Below are 24033 nucleotides of genomic sequence, written 5' to 3' on the forward strand. Positions count from 1 at the left end.
CCTCCCCATGTAAATGGAACTCTGTGCTAAGGGAAGAATGGGATACAGGTGAATTGGGGGTGGGCAAACAGACAGGCTGGAGGGAAGGCCTGTGGAAGCTGCATGTAGCCCAGGAGCTGTAGGTTGTTCACATGTGCTGCTAAGTAACCAGTTAATCCAATCAGGAGGAGCAATAGCGCAATGACTCTCAACCCTGCATTGTGAAGAACGCCAAGAATGGGGAATATTGGCTTCACTTTGCAAATTGTTCCCTGGTTTGTTTGTTTGCTGTGACTCATATTTGGCAGCAGCACTTATTAATTCAAGTGAGAAGGAAGCCAAGTTGCAATAAATGGGGAAGGCCTGCATTTTTCACATGGTTTTCTATTACTCCACTCATTAGTGTTTATATTCTTTGTATGGTGTTTCCCCCTTATCTGTTCTTCCTAATAAACCAGCCTATGGCCTTCATTCCTTCAACACTTCAATTGCCTGAAGGTCCCTGCTTTTTTAGCTGATGCTGTTCATTCCTTCTTCCTAGTTCTTATGCCTGAAATTCCCTTGTAAAACACCCACACAGTGCCACCTCTCTCAGTTTCTTCAAAGCCCTTGCTAAAAAAGACTTTGCTCCAATCCCTTAGTCCTTCATCCCATAAAGAAATGAAGCCAAAGCACATGTAAGTGTCTATTCTTGTCCTTACACTTGCTTTTCTCCCCTTGTTCTACTCAATTAAAATTTAGGGGATGTCAGAGCAAATTCCCTCTCCTCGGCAAACACCTCCCTGAATCTCCAGTGGAAGTGGAACTACCAAGAGGGACCTGTCTGCTGATCTTAATACCCAAGAGCGTTTGAATGGAAGGAGATGGTCTTTCACAAATTTGGGGCCTAAGTCATATAGGGCTTTAAACCCTGGTGCGAGAGCCTTGAATTGGGCCCAGAAATGAACCGTGGCTGTTTTAAAGCAGGGGTTATACAAGTTCCAAATCAAACCCCAGGTAGTATTCTGCATTTTGGATATACCGTATTTTTCGCTCTCTAAGACGCACCAGACCACAAGTTTTTGGAGGAGAAAAACAAGGAAAAAAATATTCTGAATCTCAGAAGCCAGAACAGCAAGAGGGATCGCTGCGCAGTGAAAGCAGCAATCCCTCTTGCTGTTCTGGCTTCTGGGATAGCTGCGCAGCCTGCGTTCGCTCCATAAGACGCACACACATTTCCCCTTACTTTTTAGGAGGGAAAAAGTGAGTCTTATAGAGCAAAAAATACGGTAATTTCAGTTTGCTGGCCCCTATGCAACTGCCTCCAAGTAACAGCCCAGCACCTCAGCCGCCTCTCCTGATTGAGAGGGAACAGAGCTGCAAAAGCTACTCAGGGCATGAACCTGGTTTTTGCTTGTATTTTGTAAAGCTATATTATTGGATGTAACAAGAGTAATTAATGTGTGCCATTTTATGTGCCAGCTTTTGAGACAGGGATTCCAAATGAAAGGACTTGCTTTCGTAATATCCCCCACAGCTGAAAGATAAAGGTCAGCTCTGAACCCTAAAATTACTCTAGCCCGTAACTAACAGCATTTATACTTACATCTACAAAAGCTGTCCTTAGCACGAGATCTTTGACCCATCCTCCTAAAGGTTTCAGCGATGGGTAGGCTGCATTGGCCCACAGGGATGGAACCTGGTTGTTAAGAAAGCTGTGGTACACTCTCTCCATTTCTTCCGACATCACGACGAATCCTGCAATAGCTTTGTTAAGCGTTTGTAGAGAGGTCTGGAAGTTAAACAATGATAGTGTTTAGCCAAGGCCTTTTATGACAGTCCAATCAGGCTCATAATGCCCCTCTCTCTTTGCTTTTGCTGCAATCAATCCTCCAGCAGGAGGCTGCTTCATCCCTCCTTCCCTTTCACAGCAGGAGCAGGAAGAGGAGAAGGGGTTGTGCCGCGCTCAGTTCTGCACTTCACCTCTGCACTTTTGGAACATCGAGGGGCCCATGGATGTAGCCAGGATTTTTGTTAGGGGGACAGAACCTCAGTTAGTTAAGCATTTTTATTGATTTAGGGGGGCAGAGAAGCTGCCCTTATTGTAACAACTTCATGATGAGTACCGGCACCTATTTTTCCTAGAAGAAAACGGATGGCTTTTTTTGAAAATGCAAAACCCACAGGCCTAACACTGATTAATTTTATACTAAAGGCACGGGAACTAGTTACATATTTTTAGCTTCTTGCCCCAAAATGCTTCAACCAAATGGAGGCAGTAAAACTTTCTTGACTGGCATTGGGGATTATCTGTAATCAAACACTACACAACCAAATATGCAGAGAAACAAGGGTGAAAATTCCCTGTCAGTAAAATTATATGCCTGTAAAAACAGTGATATGTTCTTGGAGCTGTTATCCTGTTTTGTCCACTCCATTCCTCCAAGGTTATTGAGTATTTTTAGCAGTAATGAAGATTGATAACAATTAATTTAAAAAACCACTATATGCTACTGTGCCACAAAGTTTACTGCAACCCTTATGGGTGGCATAGAAAATCATAAAATCAATCTTGCATTCTGTGAAAGCAGCACTTCCAAATGCAGCCACTGTAGCAATGTGTAGCAGCCAGGGACTCCTCAGTCCTTAGAGCCAAAGATATATGATCCCATTCTGTGGCCAAATCGCTATGCTGGGGGAAAGCCAGGTGGAAAGTACTTAAATTATCTAAGCTGCAGAAGAAAAGAGCAACTTTTGAAAGGGAAGAATCAAATGATATAGGGAATGAGAGGCTAAGGAAGGACAGATGTGAAGTACAAGAAGCTTTGGACATTTCATTTCATTTCATGTCATGTCATGTGATGTAGCATTTGAAAACTATGAGGGTTTTCTTCTCCAATTTCCTTCGCAAGATTGAAATCCTAGCATACTATCTTGGATGTAGATGCAATTGAAGTAAATGGGATTTACTTCCAAGAAAGCATGAAGGGCCTGCACTGTAGGGCCTGGCCTCAAGCAAGAGCACTGGAGCATTGTGGAACAAGCTGTACGAGGCAGAAATAGGAGGGTGTTGCTTTAGCTTCAAGCACACACCTTTCTCTTGCTTTCTTGTTATTATTAAAATGTCACTGGTGTATGCTTTACAAGAGTGATAAGCAAAAGGCAAGTCCCTGTTGTACCACCTGAATTCCATGAATGGGAAAGAAAACAAGAGCAGAGGAGAAAAGCGAGGCAAGAGCAACGAGGCACCAGAACATAGACATTTGCCAAAAACAAACACACAGATGTGATCACGATACACTTCTTCACATATCATCTGTAAAATTACCACGTGATATATTACAGCTTCATCAGTTTCCCTGTGGATTCGTAGTCTGGAGAAGTTGGTTATCTGGTCCAACCAGACTGCCAGCCCACCAACCTATTCCTTATGTCTTCCAGGAAAAAACAGATGACAAAGGTCTGTACAGTTAAAGCTATGGTTTTCCAAGGTGTACCAACTGCAGAGTCACTGCCACCGTACCCTGAAACTCCCCGTTTTGAAACTTTGTACTGCCTGGTGCTCTCAGGAAACCTCCAGCAGGAGTGGGAGTCTACTGCCCACCTTGGTGAAGCTGAGGTTGTGACAGACCCAACAGCTCTCCTCTCCACTGATGGGAGACTGGTGTAGAGGCAAATATCCTATACCCCATCCCAGTGAACAGTGCTGGAGGTTAACATGGCACTGTAAGTAGACACAACATATCACATCCAGATTCAAGGGAGGAGAGGAAGGATGGGCCTTATGAATTCCTGTCATATAAGAACGCATGTTCCCTGCAATAATAAAATATCAAAGCATTTTATTAGATGCCTTCTTTTCAAAACTTTTTTAAAAAGCCATTGTCATTCCCCCAAATATTTAAAGGACAAGTGCATAATATTTCTCTTTTTATAAGATAATTTGTAAACTCCTTAGAGGTTTTCTTACAATCTAGTAGCCTACAAACTTAACAGTTCATAAATTTAACAAACAAAGAAATCCTAAACGATGCTTTGCTGACATCTTAAGACAGTGACACAACAGATAATTGGTTGGCCTTAGAGGTTCACTGCATTCTCCCAGCAGAATCTCAAGAGCCTTTTTATTATATTCAGCTCTGGTTTATTATATTATGCTAAGATCAGAAGCTTCTCAAGAGTAGCTTTTGGGGCATATTGATTCTTAGCATAATAAGTAAGGCTGCCCTTCCACAACACTGGCTTCTAAATACAAGCACAGCAAATCAGTAACATCAATATTTATGCCAGCCAAGGAAAAAAATATGGTTATACCCTTAACAGAATGAGAAGACGGTTGAAACGATCCACTTCTTGCCCAAGGACTGTAGTCAGAGAGTCCAACCGCCCTTTGTCATCCTTGACAAAAAGGGCTTCAGCAGCCACGTCCATGTCAAGTTTTTCTGCAACACAAATGCTGATTTAATCTCTGAACAAAGCTTGTCCATGTCATTACCACCCATTTAGAACATACAGCCATCGTCAGCAACTATTTTTTTAAAAAATATATTAAGGGCCTTATTTTCTACTAAGTAAGAACTTGGGGGCCAGCAAGAAACATGAGAAATTCCCTCTGACCCACTTTCATAGATGGTTTAAAAAAACGGCACAAGCCCAACAGGCCCATTGGTCTCTTATACTCTTGACAGCAACAGAAGCATTTGGCAGAGCCATTTCTGCACCTGTTGTTAGGATTAAGGATGTACCTTGAACCAGGAGTCTAACCTCCGTAGATTCATTCCGCTCACCACAACTTCTCTCATCCTGCTCACAGGAGTGTGTGTGAGAGAGAGATGAGATGAAATGCAAGAGAGGGTAAGTCTGCATGGATGGCAACCAGCCTTTCCAGTCCCACTTGGCAATGGCTGGGTTCTCTCTGGCCACCCCTCTGCTCAATCTCTCTGTCTCCCCTTCAACTCCAAGTTGCGTGGACCAGAATGGCCAACCTCACAAGGGAAGCTGATTTCACTGTTCACAGCAGTGAGTCCATTGAAGCCCTTTGTTTAATAAAAAGCTGGTTAGAGCATGGTTGCAAGTTCAATCACTGTATGGGACAGGTGCATATTCCTGCACTGCAAGGGGCTGGATGATCTTCAGGGTCCCTTACAACTCTATGAGTCTATGATTTCTATGATAAAGGGAAACGATGTGTGTATGTGCTGAAGACAGGACACCAAAAACAAAATTATCTAACTACCGATAATCTTGCCATGTTTGATAAACTGGCAGGCGCCATACACTTGATATTTACAGACTATACATGAGGGAAAGCAACTTTGAGTTCCAAAACAGCTGACAGCTTTCCAGGGAATGGGATTTATCAATCCTATGCCCTTGGCGAAGGGAGGTGGTGCTGGTAGGAAGGTTAGCAAGCCAAGCAGTTCTCAGGAGGCGGAAACATAGTTTTTGCTTCTAACAAATAAAAGATGGGCTCCCATGGCCAGGCGGGAATGCCTCTAGAATAGTTGCTATGTAAGAAGGGAAAAGCAAGCCTGGTATGAGAAGCATGTGTGCCCTCCTGATACCTTGAGAGGAGCAACTGAAGACCACAAACAACTTCTGCTGCTGGCATACGTGACATTTTCTAACACGGGTTCCTCAAGCAAGGTTATTTGCTCCAGGCTAATAGAATCTGGAGCTATTCCTGTAAAGAGGTCTGAGCTATTTGCTCCAGACTCAGACCACATGGCTCTTACAAGCCCTTCTTGTATTCATAAACCAATAATTTAGGAACTTTCAACACTGAAACTATGTCAACTTGTACTGCCTGTGCAATTTTTTCTGAATGTTGTATGGAGAAATCACATGAATTTGACGTTTTAACTTCCCAAACGTGTGGTCTTTTTCTATGCTGAGCAAGAGGGGAAATTTGGAAGAAACTTAGATGGGTATCTTTTAAAGGTCTAATGGTCTATATTTCCAAGCTTTACTTTGCTGCATATTTTGTGATTTTATATCTCTGCTGCGGTTCTCTCACCAAAGTGTACTTGGCATCCACAGAAATCTTCTTTTATATTTATTTTCTTTCTTTCCTTCATTCCAACAGAGAATACATCTCACTGAACTACATCTAAGAAAACACACATAGGATTGTACTGCAGGGCTCTCCAGGCTTGTGGAAAATAGCATTCTTCATTTCTGGTCTGCACTAGCTCAAGACAGTTATAGCTGTCAGAATGGTTGACAGATTACTTAGTAGGGCTGGCAACCAATTAATTTTTTTCTTTCCTTAATTAACTCTTTTGCTTTGAGTAATTGCTTGATTAATTAAGTAGATATTGTGTGGGTATTTATTTAAAACAACAGCTTGTCTCAACTAAACAAGAGAGATATAGCATTCTTCACCACATGACCTGCCTCAGAAAAGATGAATATAAATTCTCCGCAAGAACGCTACCTGCACTGCGTGCTGCTTCTCAGAGGAAGCTCCAATTAAAATAAGAGTTTTAAATCGGTGAATAATAAAATAATTATGTTAAAGCTGTCTGTTGTTGCTGCTGTTGAAAAGCTGTTTTCATAGTCAGTGTTGGGCAACATAGCCAACCAAGCCAAGCCATTTCAAGATAAGTTTGTTGTTGTTTTGGCAGAGTGCAGGATCTTACTTATGTGTTTATCAGATATTTATAAATTATTAGAGGCCAGCCAGGACATTTGAAGTGATTTCCTACAAATATTTTCTGAAAAGCAAAAGAGAAGGTCAAGAGGCAGCTGTGGAGCAAGCCAATCAGGTGCCTGAGACGGTGCCCTGCACCCGGGGGGGGGGCGAGCCAGGGCAGGACGCTCTGTGGGGCCTTCGAGGAGTCTGCCTGCCTCCTTCCACTCTGCTGCCCTACAGCTGAGGGGGAGGCGGCGGGCGGACCGTTTGGGGCAGCTCGGAGCCTGCGGGCGCCCAAGCCACTGCGTCACTCCCAGGAGAGCCACGTGGCTCGGGCGCACTTCAGGCCCCGCGGTGAGTGCCACCCGGCATTTTGTCACCCCTCTCAGTAGTGACACCCGGGGCGGACCACCCCAACCGCACCCCCTTCCTCCGCCCCTGTCAAGAGGGTACAGAACAAGGCTTCAGGCTGATTCTGCCCCTCATGGGCATCTATTGGCTAGTGTATGTGACTTTTAATGCCTATATTCTGTTTTATAACCCTCAGAAGTTCTCAAAGTGGCTTACAAAAGTTTTTTAAAAAAATAGAAAAAAAGCACACATTCAAGTGTGGTGTCAGGAACAGAAATAACATGGTGTTCGTATGGTGCCATGGTTACTCAGGTGGCATTTCCTGGTCTTGATTATGGTTAACCTTCAGCCTTCACCTGTGACGTCTGAGGTGAGGGAATGGATCCAACCAAGCAGCTGGAACTTGCTTGGCCTATGATGGGGGCAAATCTTCCCTTGCTAACATTATGGTCATATCTCTCTTCACAAATTCTTAAAGAAGTTTTTTTCAGTTGTTGTAGAAACATCTGTGAATCTTCTAGGCATCTCTTGGCTGAGAAACTTTCATATATGTATGTGTATGAGACAAAAGTTGGAAACCTAGGCCTACTCTATGGGAGATAAACCTGCTGGAGGAAGAACTGGCAAAATTTGGATTCAACAGCAGACTCGCCTGCTTCTAAAGTTGATCATGAATGGGAGCGATGGGACGTGGTGGCATTCTGTTGCTCCCAGAGGGAATTGTAGGGGGAAGACATGTAGAACTGGGATGGACCAATTCTCAATGAGTCTGTCCATCCCTGTGACCACAGATCAGCATGTTGGCATTTTTCCACACAAATCGCTCTCTCCCTACTTGCTGCTTCTCTCTTATCCACCAAATATTTCTTATTCTCTTAAAAATCCTAAACTACAATAAAACAAGTGAAGCCTCCCCTGCTACAATCCATCTCAGGTTGGGGCATGACCTGTATTCATGTATGTGGAACTAAGTAAGAGAGTTAGGGCAGCAGTCAGGGAGAGCAACTTAGTGACACAGAGAGAAGGCACAGGTTTTCAGCTATGAGAATTAACACTGCTTGTAGCATGATCTACCTCTTAAAGATCAATGGCATAATTCCAGCGATCGGCTGTTTCTTAAATCAGGGAATTAAGCGGGGGAAACTACAGTCATATTAGAAAAGAAAGTTAGTGCCTTCCATACCAGGAATTTTAGCCAGGATTGAGGTAGCGAGCTCCTCAACAATCTCATCATTGCTTTTTCCTGTTCCTTGAGCAGTTGATCGTGGCTGTACATCAAGTATTGTAGTGATTAGGGTATTTGTCTCTTTGCGCTGTAATAAAGAAGTGATACATTCTAATTTGCACCTCAGTTTTTAGGGTGTCCGTGTTCAAAATAAATTATTTGATTTCCACAAGAAACATTTACGTTTATAAATCTGTCTACCCATTTAATTCCTTCTTCATGCTCAAAAGAAAAAAAAAACATGGCCACAGATGGTTGCATATGAAACTCATCATAAAGTAGAAGTTTTACATTTTGTTCCCTTCAAAGTTTGCCACTTGTAAAAGTGCATCTATCGTACATTCTTGAATCTTGACACCCATTTCCATTATTGATTCAATGTAAGAATTTAAATCCCTCAATATCTATAAAGTTAACAATAACTTTTAGTACTTTCGTTTGAAAAAGCAGGCAATTGCTCCTACTTATTTGTAACTTAGTCCACTAAACTTTGTAGAATGCGTTATCACATGTAGCTATAATAATAACAGAGTAAAGTTAACATTTAATGATTTTGGATAATTAGCTTGCTAGCAGAAGATATAAAATCCTTTCTCTAGACTGTGAGTTTTATGGATGGGTTCTTCTTGGAGGGGGGTAATACCATCTCTCACTTCTTATAGCACTGAATCTTAAACACTGCTTCATTAGTTTATAATGAATGATACACCATAAGCAAAATGTAATAAACACATTTTTAAAAACCCAGTCCTGATTTAAAAAGAATATTGTTTTTCATATCTGCTTCTGGGGAGGAAATGATTTGAACTTCATATGCAAGTTATAATTTGTTATGGCAATATTTAAAAATAGGTACTGCTGAAATGTTTATTCAATGTAACTTCTGTCTCACTGAGTCACTGTTGAGGTGACTGTGTTGGCTATTAACCACCATTAACATTCATTGTTTTAACTGCTGACCTTTCTCTCACTGTTTTGCCCCCTTAAACAAACACTCACAGAAAGAAAGTGTAGCCATTGTCCTAATGTGATTCTATTATATTTATTAATATAACCAAAAATAGGCTTGACTTTTATTTTGTGATTGTTAAAATGTGAGTCTGACACATATATTTCTGCAATAATATTAAAGGTAAAGGGTAAAGGGACCCTGACCATTAGGTCCAGTCGTGACCAACTCTGGGGTTGCGGCACTCATCTTGCTTTATTGGCTGAGGGAGCCGGCGGTTGTTCGCAGACAGCTTCTGGGTCATGTGGCCAGCATGACTAAGCCGCTTCTGGCGAACCAGAACTGCACACGGAAACGCTGTTTACCCTCCCGCTGGAGCGGTATCTATTTATCTACTTGCACTTTGTGCTTTCAAACTGCTAGGTTGGCAGGAGCTGGGACTGAACAACGGGAGCTCACCCCGTTGCGGGGATTCGAACCGCCGACCTTCTGATCGGCAAGTCCTAGGCTCTGTGGTTTAACCCACAGTGCCACCTGCGTCCCTGTCCTGAGACCTTAGGGTGAGGAGTGGATGATAAACAAATAAAATTATAGTAAAGATTTATTTTTCTATCATCCTGATTATGTTTATTACATTTCATTATTAATCCATCCAAAACCATATTTTAAAATTCTTATTTTTTTCTGGGCAAAGTATGTGGAGAAATCATAAGCACACCCTACAAGGCATGGCTTGAAAAAAGCGAACTGAGTTTTTTGGGGTATGGTGGATTAGTCAGGGAATCATGAATACACAGTACCCTGAAATATGTTCCATTCTAGAACTATGTGGTGTATTTGGCAGGTGGGTGTGGAAATACAGAGCCCACCCTGCCCCGTTAGCATCCCTATAAAATTCATTTTACTTCCTTGGCCATCACCATCCTTTTCCCAGCAGTTCACCCTCAAAATCAATTCAATTTACACTTCTGGGTGGGATTTCCCTTCATCCACAATCATATTTATGTATAAATTCAGCTACTGTTTATTTTTCCAAACCACCCTACTAAATTCTCATTGCCTTAAGCCGCTCCTCCTGCAATTTGTTACAATTCAAGCAATATCACTAAGGGGTGTGTGTGGGAATCCTGCCGCCAATGGAGCCTCCACTTTCAGTGGCAGTCAATCCTTCTGCTTAGAACGGCAGGATAACTGACGGCAATGAATTCACAAGGCATCAACTGAAAGCTCAAATCTGAGGTGGGAGGTGGTGGTATTGACTGGAGTACATTTTCTTTAATCGCCCTTTAGTTTTATTTGAGCCATGCAAAGTGTTCTCCCCCAGAGACACAGCACAGCACAACAGCATTTCCATTTGCCTTGACTTAAAAGAAATATACGGAGGACATGTCGTGTCATGACAGAGTCACACAACTAAAACAACGTGTCCTCTCCGCTTTGGCTTGGAGGGGGGCAGATGACCTCCAGCTGTGCTTTCCAGTGCAGCAGTTTACACAGCTAAACAAAGAATGCCACACAAACAGACAACTACATTTGCAAATGCAATGGCCCTATTCAATTTGATACATCTAATGCCAGCATGTGCCTAGGTCATCCCATATTATCACTTTTTATAGTGGGTGATCATAACTGTTTTCGCCTGCCATTTGCAGAACCACCCCTTTGCTTGACAATATCAGTTGTTTATATGCTAGATACCTGACAAGAAAAAAATGACAAAGAACAGTAAGTGGTGTGTGTGCCCATCACCTTCTCATCCTCACTTGACCAGACAGACAGTAACCCTGAGGCAATGACAAGCTGGTTGAGCTTTCAGCCAGATCTGAACTAGTAATAAAGAACATAAAAATAGCATTACAGTGGTACCCTGGGTTACATACGCTTCAGGTTACAGACTCCGCTAACCCAGGAATAGTACCTCAGGTTAAGAACTTTGCTTCAGGATGAGAACAGAAATCGTGCTCCAGTGGTGCAGCAGCAGCAGCAGCAGCAGGAGGCCCCATTAGCTAAAGTGCTGCTTCAGGTTAAGAACAGTTTCAGGTTAAGTACGGACCTCCGGAACGAATTAAGTACTTAACCCGAGGTACCACTGTACTTTCAATAAAAAACTGGATCAGATAGCAAAGTGAGAATTCAAGTGAAATGGTACAGGTGATGAGTCCGTCAAATCGTAATCTGAACCAGCATAAATAATCAAATTACACCTCTAGAAGTTTTGTTACTAACCCACTTCTTTTTCAATGAAAAGCCATAACTGGCTACATTTGCAAGTTGCACTAAACCATAGTTTAGAATGGTGGGAATGTAGCTAAGATGAGCCATACCAAACCTCAGGTGCATGTACCCTTTCTCCTGTCTTGCTTGGCTAGGAAGAGAAGACCTTTCCTATTTCAGTTTTGCTTAACCATAGTTTGTCGGTTTCTCTGAACCAACAAACTGTGGTTAACATTATATATACCCTGTACTTTTCCATGTATAAGACACCACCATGTATAAGACGACCCCTATAAGACACCACCATGTATAAGACGACCCCAATATTTTAAACATCAAACAGAACAACTTTGATATTTTATTAAATATTCAAAGCACCAGAACTGGCATTGTTGAGCTTTTTTGCTTTTTTGTCTTTTTCTTTTTCTCTGGCGCTTCTTCACGGCAGCCGCAGGAACGTAAATAGTGTTTTTAAAAAATATATACCCCTGTTCATTCACCATCCGTGTATAAGAAGACCCCCAATTTTGGACTCTTTTTTTTTTAGCAAAAAACACCGTCTTATACACTGAAAAATATGGTAGTTTGTTTAAAACAAGCCAACTTGTTAGACAGCATTAAGTCACAGTTCCCCAGATCGGATGTTAATAGACGCACAGATCTCTTCACCAACTATAGTGTGCAATCAGAAGAAGGATGTGTGTGACGGAATATCACGCAGCCATGATAACACAGAGATCAGGAATCATGGCTTATGAAGGAGTGCACAAATGTCCAAATGTGCCCCTTCAGGCACAGAAATGCAATTTGGATGTCAACTGGGGGTTTCTGTGTAATTTTAACTGAATATTAATAATCCCCCACTTGGCTTAAAGAAATCTAATCTCCACTGAGAATGCTAACTACACACGCACATTAAGATGACCTTCAGTAAACTATTTTTAAAAAAATTGCTTCAGAATTGTTTAAGGAAACTGCATAGCATAAATGTATTAAATCTGGATGAACAGGTTGTTGTTGTAACTTTAAAGCTGTTCTTCCTCTCATTAGAGTTTTAAAGCCCATTAGATCATAAATTGTTACAGATACTATTGATGTTAATGAAAGGCAGCTTTTGAATAAATCATAACATGATTTTAAAACAAAACAAAAAGCTACTACTTGTGGGGGAAAAGCAGCCATGTGTGGACAGACTGCTTAGCACTGCTTGTTATTTCTCTTCAACCAACTGCAACCATTAAACCAAACTCTCCTTTAACGTTAAGGAGTATAACTCATTTATCTTAATTACCTTGGAGCACATATCTTAAATATATTCACAAACCTGGAAAGCTAAATTGGCATTTTCATGCATTCCAAATATTTCTGGGTCATCAATCAAAGGAAGGTTTTCAATGTAGTCTTTAAAATCTTGCAGACTGTCAGCCACTGGGGCAAAATATATACCTATTGTATCGAAAGGCAAACACAGCAGAAAAAGGTTACTCACATACAAAACTAATTCAAAACCATAGTACATACATGTGCTTTGTAGTTTTATGAATATGGGGGTACAAGACAGCCAAAAATTTAGATCAAAGTAGTGACAGAATTTAAGGTTTGAGGTGTTTAATTAAACTTACATTTAAAAAAAATGTATTTGCCAAAGGAAGCACAGTCTGTAGCCTAAGCACCAGTATTTAGCATGGGTAAACACTAACTAAATTAGGCAGTTTTCTGAAGCTGTGTATTAGGACAGTTACCCTAGCCAATCAACAAGTGTTAATTGAAAAGTGTTAATTGAAAATTGAAAAGTGTTAATTTTCTTGTTAGGTGAACTGGCCCGGGGGATAGAGCATTTGAAGTTCAAAGTATCAAAAGGGCTGAGTGTTGAACAGATGTGAAAAGCCAATCCCCTTTGAGGTAATGAGCTTCAGCACATCAAAGGAGGCGACATCCCCTGGGTTATAAGAGGGACCAGAATTTAGCCTATGGGAGAAGATATGGGGCTAGGGCTGGAGTGATGCATTTGGGGAGCATAAAAGGAACCATTAAGGTGGGTACACGGGCTGCAGAGAAAGGGTAGTGCTGGGCTTATTGTTGCTACTGTTATGAAATAAGCTGGTGTGTTGGGCTGCTGCTGCTGTGAACTTCCTCCATTGCAGGACTTCCTCTCCCCCCTCCCTGCAGGTCTCAGCAGTACTGCATCTGCTCCACAGGGTCTCCTAGGTTTGTGGAAGAAATCTGAGGGATCTCCAAGGGGCTGCATGGGGGAAGAGAGGAAGGGCACATTCCATTGGCATGAATGGAAGCCAGTTGTGTAAGCAGGTGGCAACAGTTGGATACCATCCAATACTAATAAACAAACAGCAGCATGAAGGTAGTTTACATATACATTTTGAAGGCACCACCTTCTAGGAGGATGGATCTGTGGATCTGTTCAGTGTGACTAATGCAAACAGGGCACACAAACGATAAATATCCCAGTGCTACCTATATTTAACCATCTACAAGGATGTAATGCATCCGGTGTGATTCAAAGACTCACGAGGACTTCAGACCTTCCAATAGTTCTTGACGCTTTTCCCTTGTGTTAAACTTTAAACTCAGACGATCTAATAAAGACTTTAAGGAGTTCTTGTAAAGCTTATAAAATATGCAGTAATCTCTTTAGAATCTATAAAGCCTGCAGGCCTCCTAAATCCCTGAACTGGGGCATTTCTGTTAATAACTTTAACATGCTGCTCTAATCGGAAAAGTTAACTGTATAAAAATAGCACAGTGAAGTGAAATGTTTATGTTGTGATTCCCAGAACAGATATGTGCAATTTACATATTATAGTGAAATAAAACTGGCCTTTCCTAACTGGTTTCCTATAAGTGTTAAATTGAATCTGTATGGATTTACATTCATCCTGGTGTGTGTGTGTGTGTGTGTGTGTGTGTGTGTGTGTGTGTGTGTGTTTTAAAAAGCTTCAGTAATTGCATCCCCTTAACAAGGCAATCATGTCTAAGCAGAGCAAGGTGTTGCTGTCTTTTCCAGGGTCTTACATGAGATCCCAGCCAGGGGCAGATCTAATATGAAACTAATGAAGCTCAAGCTTCAGGGCCCCTAATCCTGGAAGGGCCCCAGAAGTGAATTTAGTCCTCGTTGCTTAAACATTGGGGGTCTAATGGGCCCAATTTGAGTTGCAAGACTCAAATTGATGATGATGGTGATGATGATTATATATTTGAACAATCCCAAAGTTTGATAGTCAGTAACACAGATTTTGTAAAGATTTGGCAATCGGTTGTGGAACATCCCAACTGAAGAAAACAACAGTGGTTACCCAGACATTGCTGCTGGTTGCAAAGGGGCCCCCCATAACATGGTGGAGGATATGTTTGTATTCCTAAGCACTCTACCCACTCAGCAGGAAGAGTGCTCTTAGTTGTATATGATAGTTTTCTTCAGTCATCTGATTCTGAGAAAACAGATGTTGCTTACTGCTAGATCGGGAGTGGAGAACCTCAATCCAGGGGGATAAATACAGCCCCCCAGATTTCTCTATGTGGCGCTCAGGACTCTCCCAGTCAACACTGCCTCCTGTATCCCTCTTGAGTGCTTTTGCCTGGCTGGAATGTGTCCTTGAACCACTAGTGTGGTTGAGTGGCTACAATGTGGGCTTAGGACGTGGGAGTCAAGGGTTCAAATCCCCACTCAGTCGTGAAGCTCGCTGGGTGACCTTGAGCTAGTCTCTCATTCTCAGCCTAACCTATCTGACAGGGCTGTTGTGAGGCAGAGGCACCGTCTTGCCAAAGAAGGATAGAACTTTCTTTTTGTATGCAACGACAGCAGCAAGAATACTTATTGCAAAGTATTGGAAGATGCAAGATTTGCCCACTTTGGAAGAATGGCAGATGAAGCTGATTGACTGTATGGGACTGGCAGAAATGACTGGCAGAATCCGTGACCAGGGTGAAGAGTCGGCAGAAGAAGATTGGAAAAAATTTAAGGACTATTTACAAAAATACTGTAAAATTAAGGAATGTTGAATGATGCTGGATTGAAATTAAGTGGTTTCAGGCTGTAATGGTATAAAGGAATATGATAAAATGGTTTTCTTTCTATAAGTAAGAATTTAAAGTTATAATAATCTAAGATGTTGGAGAGAAAATAAGGTGTTTTTCTTTTTTAAGCTGTAATGCTTTGAGATAATGATTTGCTGCATAAATAATTTGAACTGGGTATACAAGAAGGGGAGGTATGAGGAGGTCAGGGAAATATGTTATGAGAAAATAAGTGGTGAAATTTATGTGTTTTTAATGTTTCTTTTTAATGTTTGCTTTTTTCTTTTTGTTTGTAAAGAATTGGAAACTCTAATAAATATTTTATAAAAAAATAAATAAGATTGGGCAGCTGCCACGAGTCGCACGTGTGTGACATCATACATGCACGCAACGTCGCATCGGTGGAAAGAGGCCAAGCGGGGAGCCCAGTACAGTAAGGCTTCTTCTCTTACGCTCCGAAGGAGCCAGCCATTCAACCTGTATCTTATACATGTGTTTGTGGAATGATCACTTGGGGAATCTTCACTGGAAACAACAGCGTGCCAGTCATGACTGCAAGGGACGTAATTACTTTGTGAATGCCAATATTGCTCTGCCAATTTGGCAAAACCAATAAATACCAATCAAAATATACGTATTCCTACAAACTGCTCTGTCAGGCAGGAGGAAAAAAACGGAGGAGGTTGAGCCTGCCTCCCACAATTATTGGCTTCTGTCTCTGTCACATGATGAGGGAATTACCCTGTCCAGTGGTTTGATTGTCCACTGCAGTAAATTGGCAGACGGTAAGGAGAATGGCTATATGGCTTGAAGCGCCAAAACAGTGAGTTTGGGAAAGGCAAGTCTCTATCCGATGAGCCTGTACACAAGTGGACTTAGCTGTAGACAATAGATTTTGTGTTGTATTGCTGGTGGAAGATGGATGCCACCCAGAGTGGCTGGTGAAACCCAGCCAGATGGGCGGGATATAAATTAAAATAAATATATTATTATTATTATTAAGCATTTAAGTATGTCTAGCAGTCAGCAGGTTTTTTATATATAGCTGCACAGTTCTGTGCTGAAAGCGACTAAGGACTCACAACTAAAAATGTATAATAAATGTGTAAACCTAAGGTGCCACAGGACTCTTTGTTGTTTTAACAGAATCTTCCATTAATGTGAGACCTGCACAGCTTGAAAATATAGTTACCTGATTCTGAATATTTATAGTCTTCTTCTAACGTTTCAGGAGCAAAAAACCTCCTTAGGACTGTGCGAAGACATCTCTGATCCCAGGCATCTGTAACTCGTCCTCCATATGTAATTTCGCCTGCAAAACATCAGTTTTACAGATTATGATGACATCTTTCACTTTTTGTACATAATTCATTTTCTCTGGGTATATATTTTCACATTGCTGAACGGTTAGTTGATAAAATGTGATGTTCTCAAACCAGAATTCATTGAGTCTTCTTTTCCTTATAACAGGAAAGAAAAGAAGGCCTAAATAAATTAGAGTAGGCCCACTGAAATGAATGAAAGAAAGTTAGTTATGCTCAATAATTTAAACAGGTAATCTCTGAGTAGGACTAACGCTGGATACAAGCCAGATTTTTAAAATTTTCAAACTAGCTTGTATTCAGAACTATATTTATATGACAATAATGTCCAGTTATTTAAGAAATTTGGATTACTAAATAGGGCTGCCATACATCCCGGACATATCCAGGATTTGTCCAGCGCTAATAGCATCTGGGCAGAATTTCCGGAAATCGTGAAAATGTCCAGGAAAACCTGGACGTATGGTAACCCATGTCAGAAGTGCTGATTTTTTGGTGAACTTCCTTAAAAATAACTCAAATGGCAGAAAGATCAGTCTGAAAAAATTGTACTTTTCAATTGGCAGAATAAATCTACTGTAAAATTGTTAGGATATCTGTCTGCTGGAAGGAATACAGGTTAAACCTGAAGGGTTTGAAAATGGCTACTGATGGAGGACTGCTATTGTGAAATTTTGCTTTCTGGATAAAATTCTTTCTACCTTGAGAAAGCTACTGTGAAACGAGCTTTGATATCTTCTGAGTTTGTTTGAACTGGCATCTAATATACTTATTTTGAAGAGATAAGCAAGCATTTCATCCCTCTAGGAACAGATGATATGCATTATTTAATTCAATCCAGGCAAGAATAATTAATAGCTCCCAAGGATAATGTTTTACTGACCAGCTCTGTTCAAATAAGATAATGTCTCCTGACATTTTGTGTATGTCATACCTTTGTTTCCAGATATTAAGAAGCTGGATTAAAGGAACTAATTTTTATGTACAGAGGATAGTAATGCAGTAAAATGAGACCTTTGTGGTTATAGCAGGGATTTCACAGTCCCTGCATAATATAGTGAGAAAAGAAACAAAAATTGTATTGGCTGGAATTGAATGTGATGACAGTAGCATCTCAAAGTCAAATTTAGAGCTGTTGTGGGGAGCAAAATTTCAACTGCTGATGAAATGGAAGAGACAGAGAAGCTCATGCAATTCAGGTTTTCTTCAGTGCAGACCAAGTATGATGTTTTCTGTGACTGTTTTGGAGCTATGGAATTCAAATAGCCATACTGAGTAAACAAACTCAGGACTAGCTGAGTAGAACCTTAGGTCCTTCTCTCCTGCAGAAAGCTCTCCAGGCCACCTCTCCTCACTTCCTCAAAACTAGTCAACATGTTCTTAATTCAGAAATAGTGAATGGTAAAAATGTCCTTGATTCCATAGGTATCCAGATGAGGGGACTGATTGTGAATAACTGAATTAAGAGTATTTTATCTGCTGCTGTTTACTATTTTTAAAATGGTCTGGAGGTGGATTTTAATCGCCAAGTCCAATTCTAACAGTAGACATTTTCAACTTTGCGTTCAACTTTGCAATGGATTCATTGTTGCTAACATCATGGCTGCTGTCATTCTTGTTGCAAGCCACTTTGGTCTGGGGTAGTGGTAATTAAAAGACGCCTGCTTCTTGGGAGAAAAGCAATGACAAACCTAGACAGCATCTTAAAAAGCAGAGACATCACTTTGCCAACAAAGGTCCGTATAGTTAAAGCTATGGTTTTCCCAGTAGTGATGTATGGAAGTGAGAGCTGGACCATAAGAAAGGCTGATCGCTGAAGAAATGATGCTTTTGAATTATGGTGCTGGAGGAGACTCTTGAGAGTCCCATGGACTGCAAGAAGATCAAACCTATCCATTCTTAAGGAAATCAGCCCTGAGTGCTCACTGGAAGGACACGTCCTGAAGCTGAGACTCCAATACTTTGGCCACCTCATGAGAAGAGAAGACTCTCTGGAAAAGACCCTGATGTTGGGAAAGATGGAGGGCACAAGGAGAAGGGGACGACAGAGGACGAGATGGCTGGACAGTGTTCTCGAAGCTACGAACATGAGTTTGACCAAACTGCGGGAGGCAGTGGAAAACAGGAGTGCCTGGCGTGCTCTGGTCCAGGGGGTCACGAAGAGGCAGACACAACTGAACGACTAAGCAACAACAACAAGTGGTTCTCAATTAGCTAAGTACTGCGGACCACATGCTTTTCAAAAACCAAGCCATGAATCCCCTACTTTTGAAAATTTTGATATCTCTATGATAGTTTTTGTTATGTGAATGGTGTCACGGACCCCCTGAGTGGGTTATGTGGTCCCCCGGGGTCTGTGGATCACCAATTGGGAATCACTGGTCTAGGGTCCAATGAGCCATGGAGTAAGGTATAAATATAATAAACAACTTAGTAAAAATAGTTGGTCCTACAAAGCTGAGAAGGAATCTCAGTGAGACCGCCACTGAAATAAAACAAATTAGCTGTAACTAAGTGTTTGACAGACATGGGTGAATGCACAAATCTTCACAACTCATACTGACAGAGTACTTTCAGTTGCAATTTGTGCCCACTGAATAGCCTTCACTTAGCAAGCAACCCTGAAAGCACTTGCATTCAGCTCAAAGAATTTGCAGTAATTCTACTCTTCGGCTTGGTAGAACACAGCACAGACAAATAGAACATTTGCTGTTTATAACAAGTGAGACGATTTATCCTGTGACACGGGTAACTACTGGCAAAAAATGTAAAACCAAACAAAAATGAATAAACAAGCATGACATTTAAAGCTCGCTTTAAATGTTAGTGCTTTATCACAGAGATAATTCAACCCCATTTTAAACAGCATTTGTAGAAACCAAATAGTACGGTAAGTAAAACACTGTAACGCATGCAAAATGCAGTTTTAACTTTAGTGAAATAAAATCACTATCCTAAAAGGAAATATGCACTGCCTAAACTATTATAAACAGGATTCTGTATGTTTTAAACATACATTCTAAACTTAATACATATTCCACCGTGCCTGACTCTTCACAAATTCTCAACTTCTTCTTAACATTGTTTATTCTTAAAAAGAGTGTCAAATCAAACTCCTTGTGGTCAAGGAAGGTACGCATGCTGATCAGATGTGGATAGCAAGATACATAAAACAGACATAAAATTGGAGAATGTGGCTGTCAGGAAAAATGGGTTCCATGTGGAAGATCAGAAACAGCACTTGTGTTTTGTTGGGATTCAGTCTCAATCTGTTAACCACCATCCACCCATTTACTGTGGAATAATGTGTGCATGGATAAGCAATAATATCACAGATGTTATTAAACTGGCAAAATACTGTACCTGTTATATATATGAGGGCATCCCAGGGCACCTTCCCCTCTTGACAATAAAGATTGAGGTTCAATAAGGCGCATTCTCTGTCACTGTCATTAAATTCATAACAAATGTTCCAACCAAGAGGTCCAAATTTCTTCCTCTCCTTGAAGATTAAGAGATAACAAAGAGATTAAATTAGGTTTGATCAGGGTCCTCTGAACTTCACGATGTGGTTTTTGTGGATTTTTTTTATCGTAAAAGGCAGAAGATGTGTACATTCTGAAGAGAAACCAGAGCACAGATGTCTTTTTAGTGTAACAATTATTTGCCTCCTTCTGTTTAGTTTGGCTAGTTTCCTACTGAGTGCCATTTCATGGATTATTTCATTCATTCATTGATCCTGTTAAACTGAGATCATTCTGTCAGGTAGGACACACATGCTCTAGGAAATTAACCAAGAGAAGGGCTCCTATGGTTTTGGAAAATGTAATGAATATACCGTATTTTTTGCTCTATAACACGCACCCGACCATAACACGCACATAGTTTTTAGAGGAGGAAAATCCGTAGGCATGCCACCCGTAGGCATTCCCTCCATAACACGCACAGACATTTCCCCTTACTTTTTAGGAGGAAAAAAGTGAGTGTTATGGTGCAAAAAATACGGTAATTATTCCTTACTCAGGATTTTATTTTATTTTTTTACTGCACCTAGTTTGCATCTGAGATATGCACCATTAAGGATCCTTGTGGATCTGGAGACCAAGCTGAAAGGCAGGGCTTTTAGATACCAGCAGTGTATAGCCAGTGTTTTGGAAGTCTGGGAGGACTAACTAGTAATGTCCATAGGTCAGGAAATCAACCAGTTTTTACAGAGTTGAGTGGGTGTGTGGAAAGTCTTGGTTAGGGTTGTTCTCCCTTGGCTCTGTGACTTTTGGGGAAGCTGTTGTTTCTGAATTGCTCAGGAATCCTCACAAAGCAGAGCAAGCTGTGGGAAACCTGGTATAAAAATTAGATGTAAACACTAGCTTCTCAGTAAACATTGACTCTTCTACAGGATTTTATAATAATATAATAATAATAATAATTTATTATTTGTACCCCGCCCATCTGGCTGGGTTTCCCCAGCCACTCTGGGCGGCTTCCACAGAAACCAAAAAACACTAAAATATCATACATTAAAAGCTTCCCTGAATAGGGCCGCCTTAAGATGTTTTCTGAATGTCAGGTAGTTGTCCATCACCTTGACATCCGATGGGAGGGCATTCCACAGGGCGGGCGCCACCACCGAAAAGGCCCTCTGCCTGGTTCCCTGTAGCTTCGCTTCTCGCAATGAGGGAACCGCCAGAAGGCCCTCGGCGCTGGACCTCAGTGTCCGGGCAGAACGATGGGGGTGGAGACGCTCCTTCAGGTATACTGGGCCGAAGCCGTTTAGGGCTTTAAAGGTCAACACCAACACTTTGAATTGTGCTCGGAAACGTACTGGGAGCCAATGTAGGTCTTTCAAGACCGGTGTTATGTGGTCTCGGCGGCCGCCCCCAGTCACCAGTCTAGCTGCCGCATTCTGGATTAGTTGTAGTTTCCGAGTCACCTTCAAAGGTAGCCCCACGTAGAGCGCATTGCAGTTACTAATCAAAAACACTGTACAGTACATTAATTCAAAGCTCCAGTAAATGAATGGAGTTCTATTGCATTTACTGAGACCTACACCAATTCTCAAGTATGTATAATATCTCAACGCTACTACTAAGGGGAGGCATCTATATTTCAAAATTAGAAACATCCGTGTTTCCAAAGTGAAGTTCTTTGGACGTAATCAAGATAAACTGAGGCATAATTGTGTTTCACTGATATCCACTTCTGATTCAACTGCTTTAGAATTCAAAAGGAGCCTTTTCACAACTGAGACTATTACAAATGCATTAGAAATGGAACTTCTAACTTTTCCAGACTGTTGTGGTCTAAAATCTGTACATTTCTGCAATATTTTAGTGCACACTTCAGCAAAAACGCAAAATTTACAGGTTGTTTTATTTCAGTACAGGAAACTTGGATGTAGCCCCAGATAACCCAATCTATCTCTGTCCTTAGTTCTGTGATTTACAAAATGTGAAACAAAGGATGCAGAATAAACTCTAGGAGAGACAAATGAGAAGCTTGCGGGGGGGGGGGAGGCTCTCCTGATTCTCCCTTCTTACATGTGGGGCACAGAGTAATTGGACAGCACATTTCCCTCTCCTCAACAGCAATATGCCCTTTGGATTAAATTTAAGCAATAAAGATGCTCATCTACTGCTGTAAACACAACAAACAGGAATTGTATTTTCTGTCCTCAGAAACATTTGATAATATTTGCTCCTTTAAATTTCCAATATTTAAAAACAACTAATTAAAATATTCATATAAGAAACTCATGACTAGACCTTAAGATTGAGATAAAAATGGGATAGCCCCTATCTGTGCTGCTACTTACAGCAATGTGGAAGAAAGGCAGAATACAAATTTGTGGAGAGGGAGAAAGAGAGAGGGCATACGTTTTCTGAACAGCGTAACAGCTACTGAAGCTGTTGTTGCTGCTGCGCTTTTTCGTATTCTTAAAATAATAAGAGGTACCTGAATGATAGCATGGAAGAAACAAATGCCAAAAATTATTTTTCTCCAGGTTTTCCCCAGGATATTTTCTTCAAAAAACGAAGATGTCATTTCTGTGAATGCTCGTCTGATGTTTGCTCGCAGACCTTTCGGGGGTTCATTGGTTACCTGAATACATACAGATATAAATAAATGTATTGTTATATAGTTACTAGACTGACTGCTAAACATCTGCACTGATAAACTGGCCCACAGCAAATATTCTTGCAATCCTAGGATAACATTACAGTTTGTAATCCTGCCATGAAGAAATAGTTACAAATATTTACTTGCACAGATATAGGACTGAGCTACATAGGTTTGCCTTCTAGTTCCTCACTGTGTTGTCACGTTTAATTTATGAATTAGCAGCTATCTGCATGCAAACTGTATTTTATATTCAGAAGGCGGCTCACAGCTTTTAACCACATCAATGCACTGATTGCTTACCCCAGGAAATATATGGAAATGGAACTCTATGTTATGACAATAAGGAAATTTAGAGCAAAGAAAATAGAAATCATCTTATGCAAGGGGGGGGGAGGAGGAGGAGAAGCAACCAATATATATGCAAGTAGAATAATGCAAGTAAGAATTGATACTACAGAACAACTCCTATGGGTTTTATTTGGAAATTATATTTTTAAGCTCCTAGATATTGGGTTATTGGAAAACTGCTTTAACGAGTAGAAACCAATTGTAGCCACAGGTAGCGTTATTAAAATCAGTAGAGGTGGTACAGTTCATGGCAAGACAAATTTTCTGCAAAATCATGTGGATATAATACTAAAGTAATGCAGAAGAAAAAGAAGTAATTGAATGGAACTTTTCTCATGGGACGCAGGTCTCCCCAACCTGTCTGGTCTTTGACCGCAATAAAGGTGATTGAGAGAGCGGTTGCTGAACAGCTTGGTAAGTTTCTGGATGAAACATCGGCTCTGGATCCATTCCAGTCCAGCTTCCACACTGGTCATGGGACCGAGACGGCTCTGGTCGCCCTAACAGATGATCTCCGCAGGCAGCTGGATCGAGGCGGGTCGGGGCTGCTGATTCTTCTAGACCTGTCAGCAGCCTTCGACATGGTCGATCACGAACTCCTGGACCACCGCCTTGCCGACATGGGGATCCAGGGCACAGTCCTTCAATGGCTGCACTCATTTCTCTCTGGTCGGGGACAGAGGGTGGCGCTTGGGGGGGAATTGTCATCACGCCACTCCATGGTGTGTGGAGTGCCTCAGGGTGCAATACTCTCCCCGATGCTTTTTAACATCTTTATGCGCCCCCTCGCCCAGCTTGTCCGGAGTTTTGGGCTGGGTTGCCATCAGTATGCCGATGACACTCAACTCTATCTGTTGATGGATGGCCATCCTGACTCAGC

At 41.3% G+C, this 24033-nt stretch overlaps 1 protein-coding gene across 2 annotated transcripts in view; it reads right to left on the reverse strand.

The window, feature by feature from the left end:
* DNAH6 (dynein axonemal heavy chain 6) overlaps window positions 1-24033 on the reverse strand; it is a 132101-nt gene that overhangs the window by 7139 nt on the left and 100929 nt on the right. For both annotated transcript variants that reach the window (XM_083481342.1, XM_083481343.1), the window contains 7 exons: window positions 22638-22784; window positions 20049-20187; window positions 16556-16675; window positions 12656-12777; window positions 8127-8256; window positions 4273-4400; window positions 1565-1750 (listed from right to left, as the gene is read on the reverse strand). In XM_083481342.1, coding sequence (XP_083337468.1) covers window positions 1565-1750; window positions 4273-4400; window positions 8127-8256; window positions 12656-12777; window positions 16556-16675; window positions 20049-20187; window positions 22638-22784 — 972 coding nt within the window. The remainder of the gene's footprint in view (window positions 1-1564; window positions 1751-4272; window positions 4401-8126; window positions 8257-12655; window positions 12778-16555; window positions 16676-20048; window positions 20188-22637; window positions 22785-24033) is intronic.

The sequence above is a fragment of the Podarcis liolepis genome, assembly GCF_965112155.1.
Source record: "Podarcis liolepis genome assembly, chromosome: 17".
Lineage (NCBI taxonomy): Eukaryota > Metazoa > Chordata > Lepidosauria > Squamata > Lacertidae > Podarcis > Podarcis liolepis.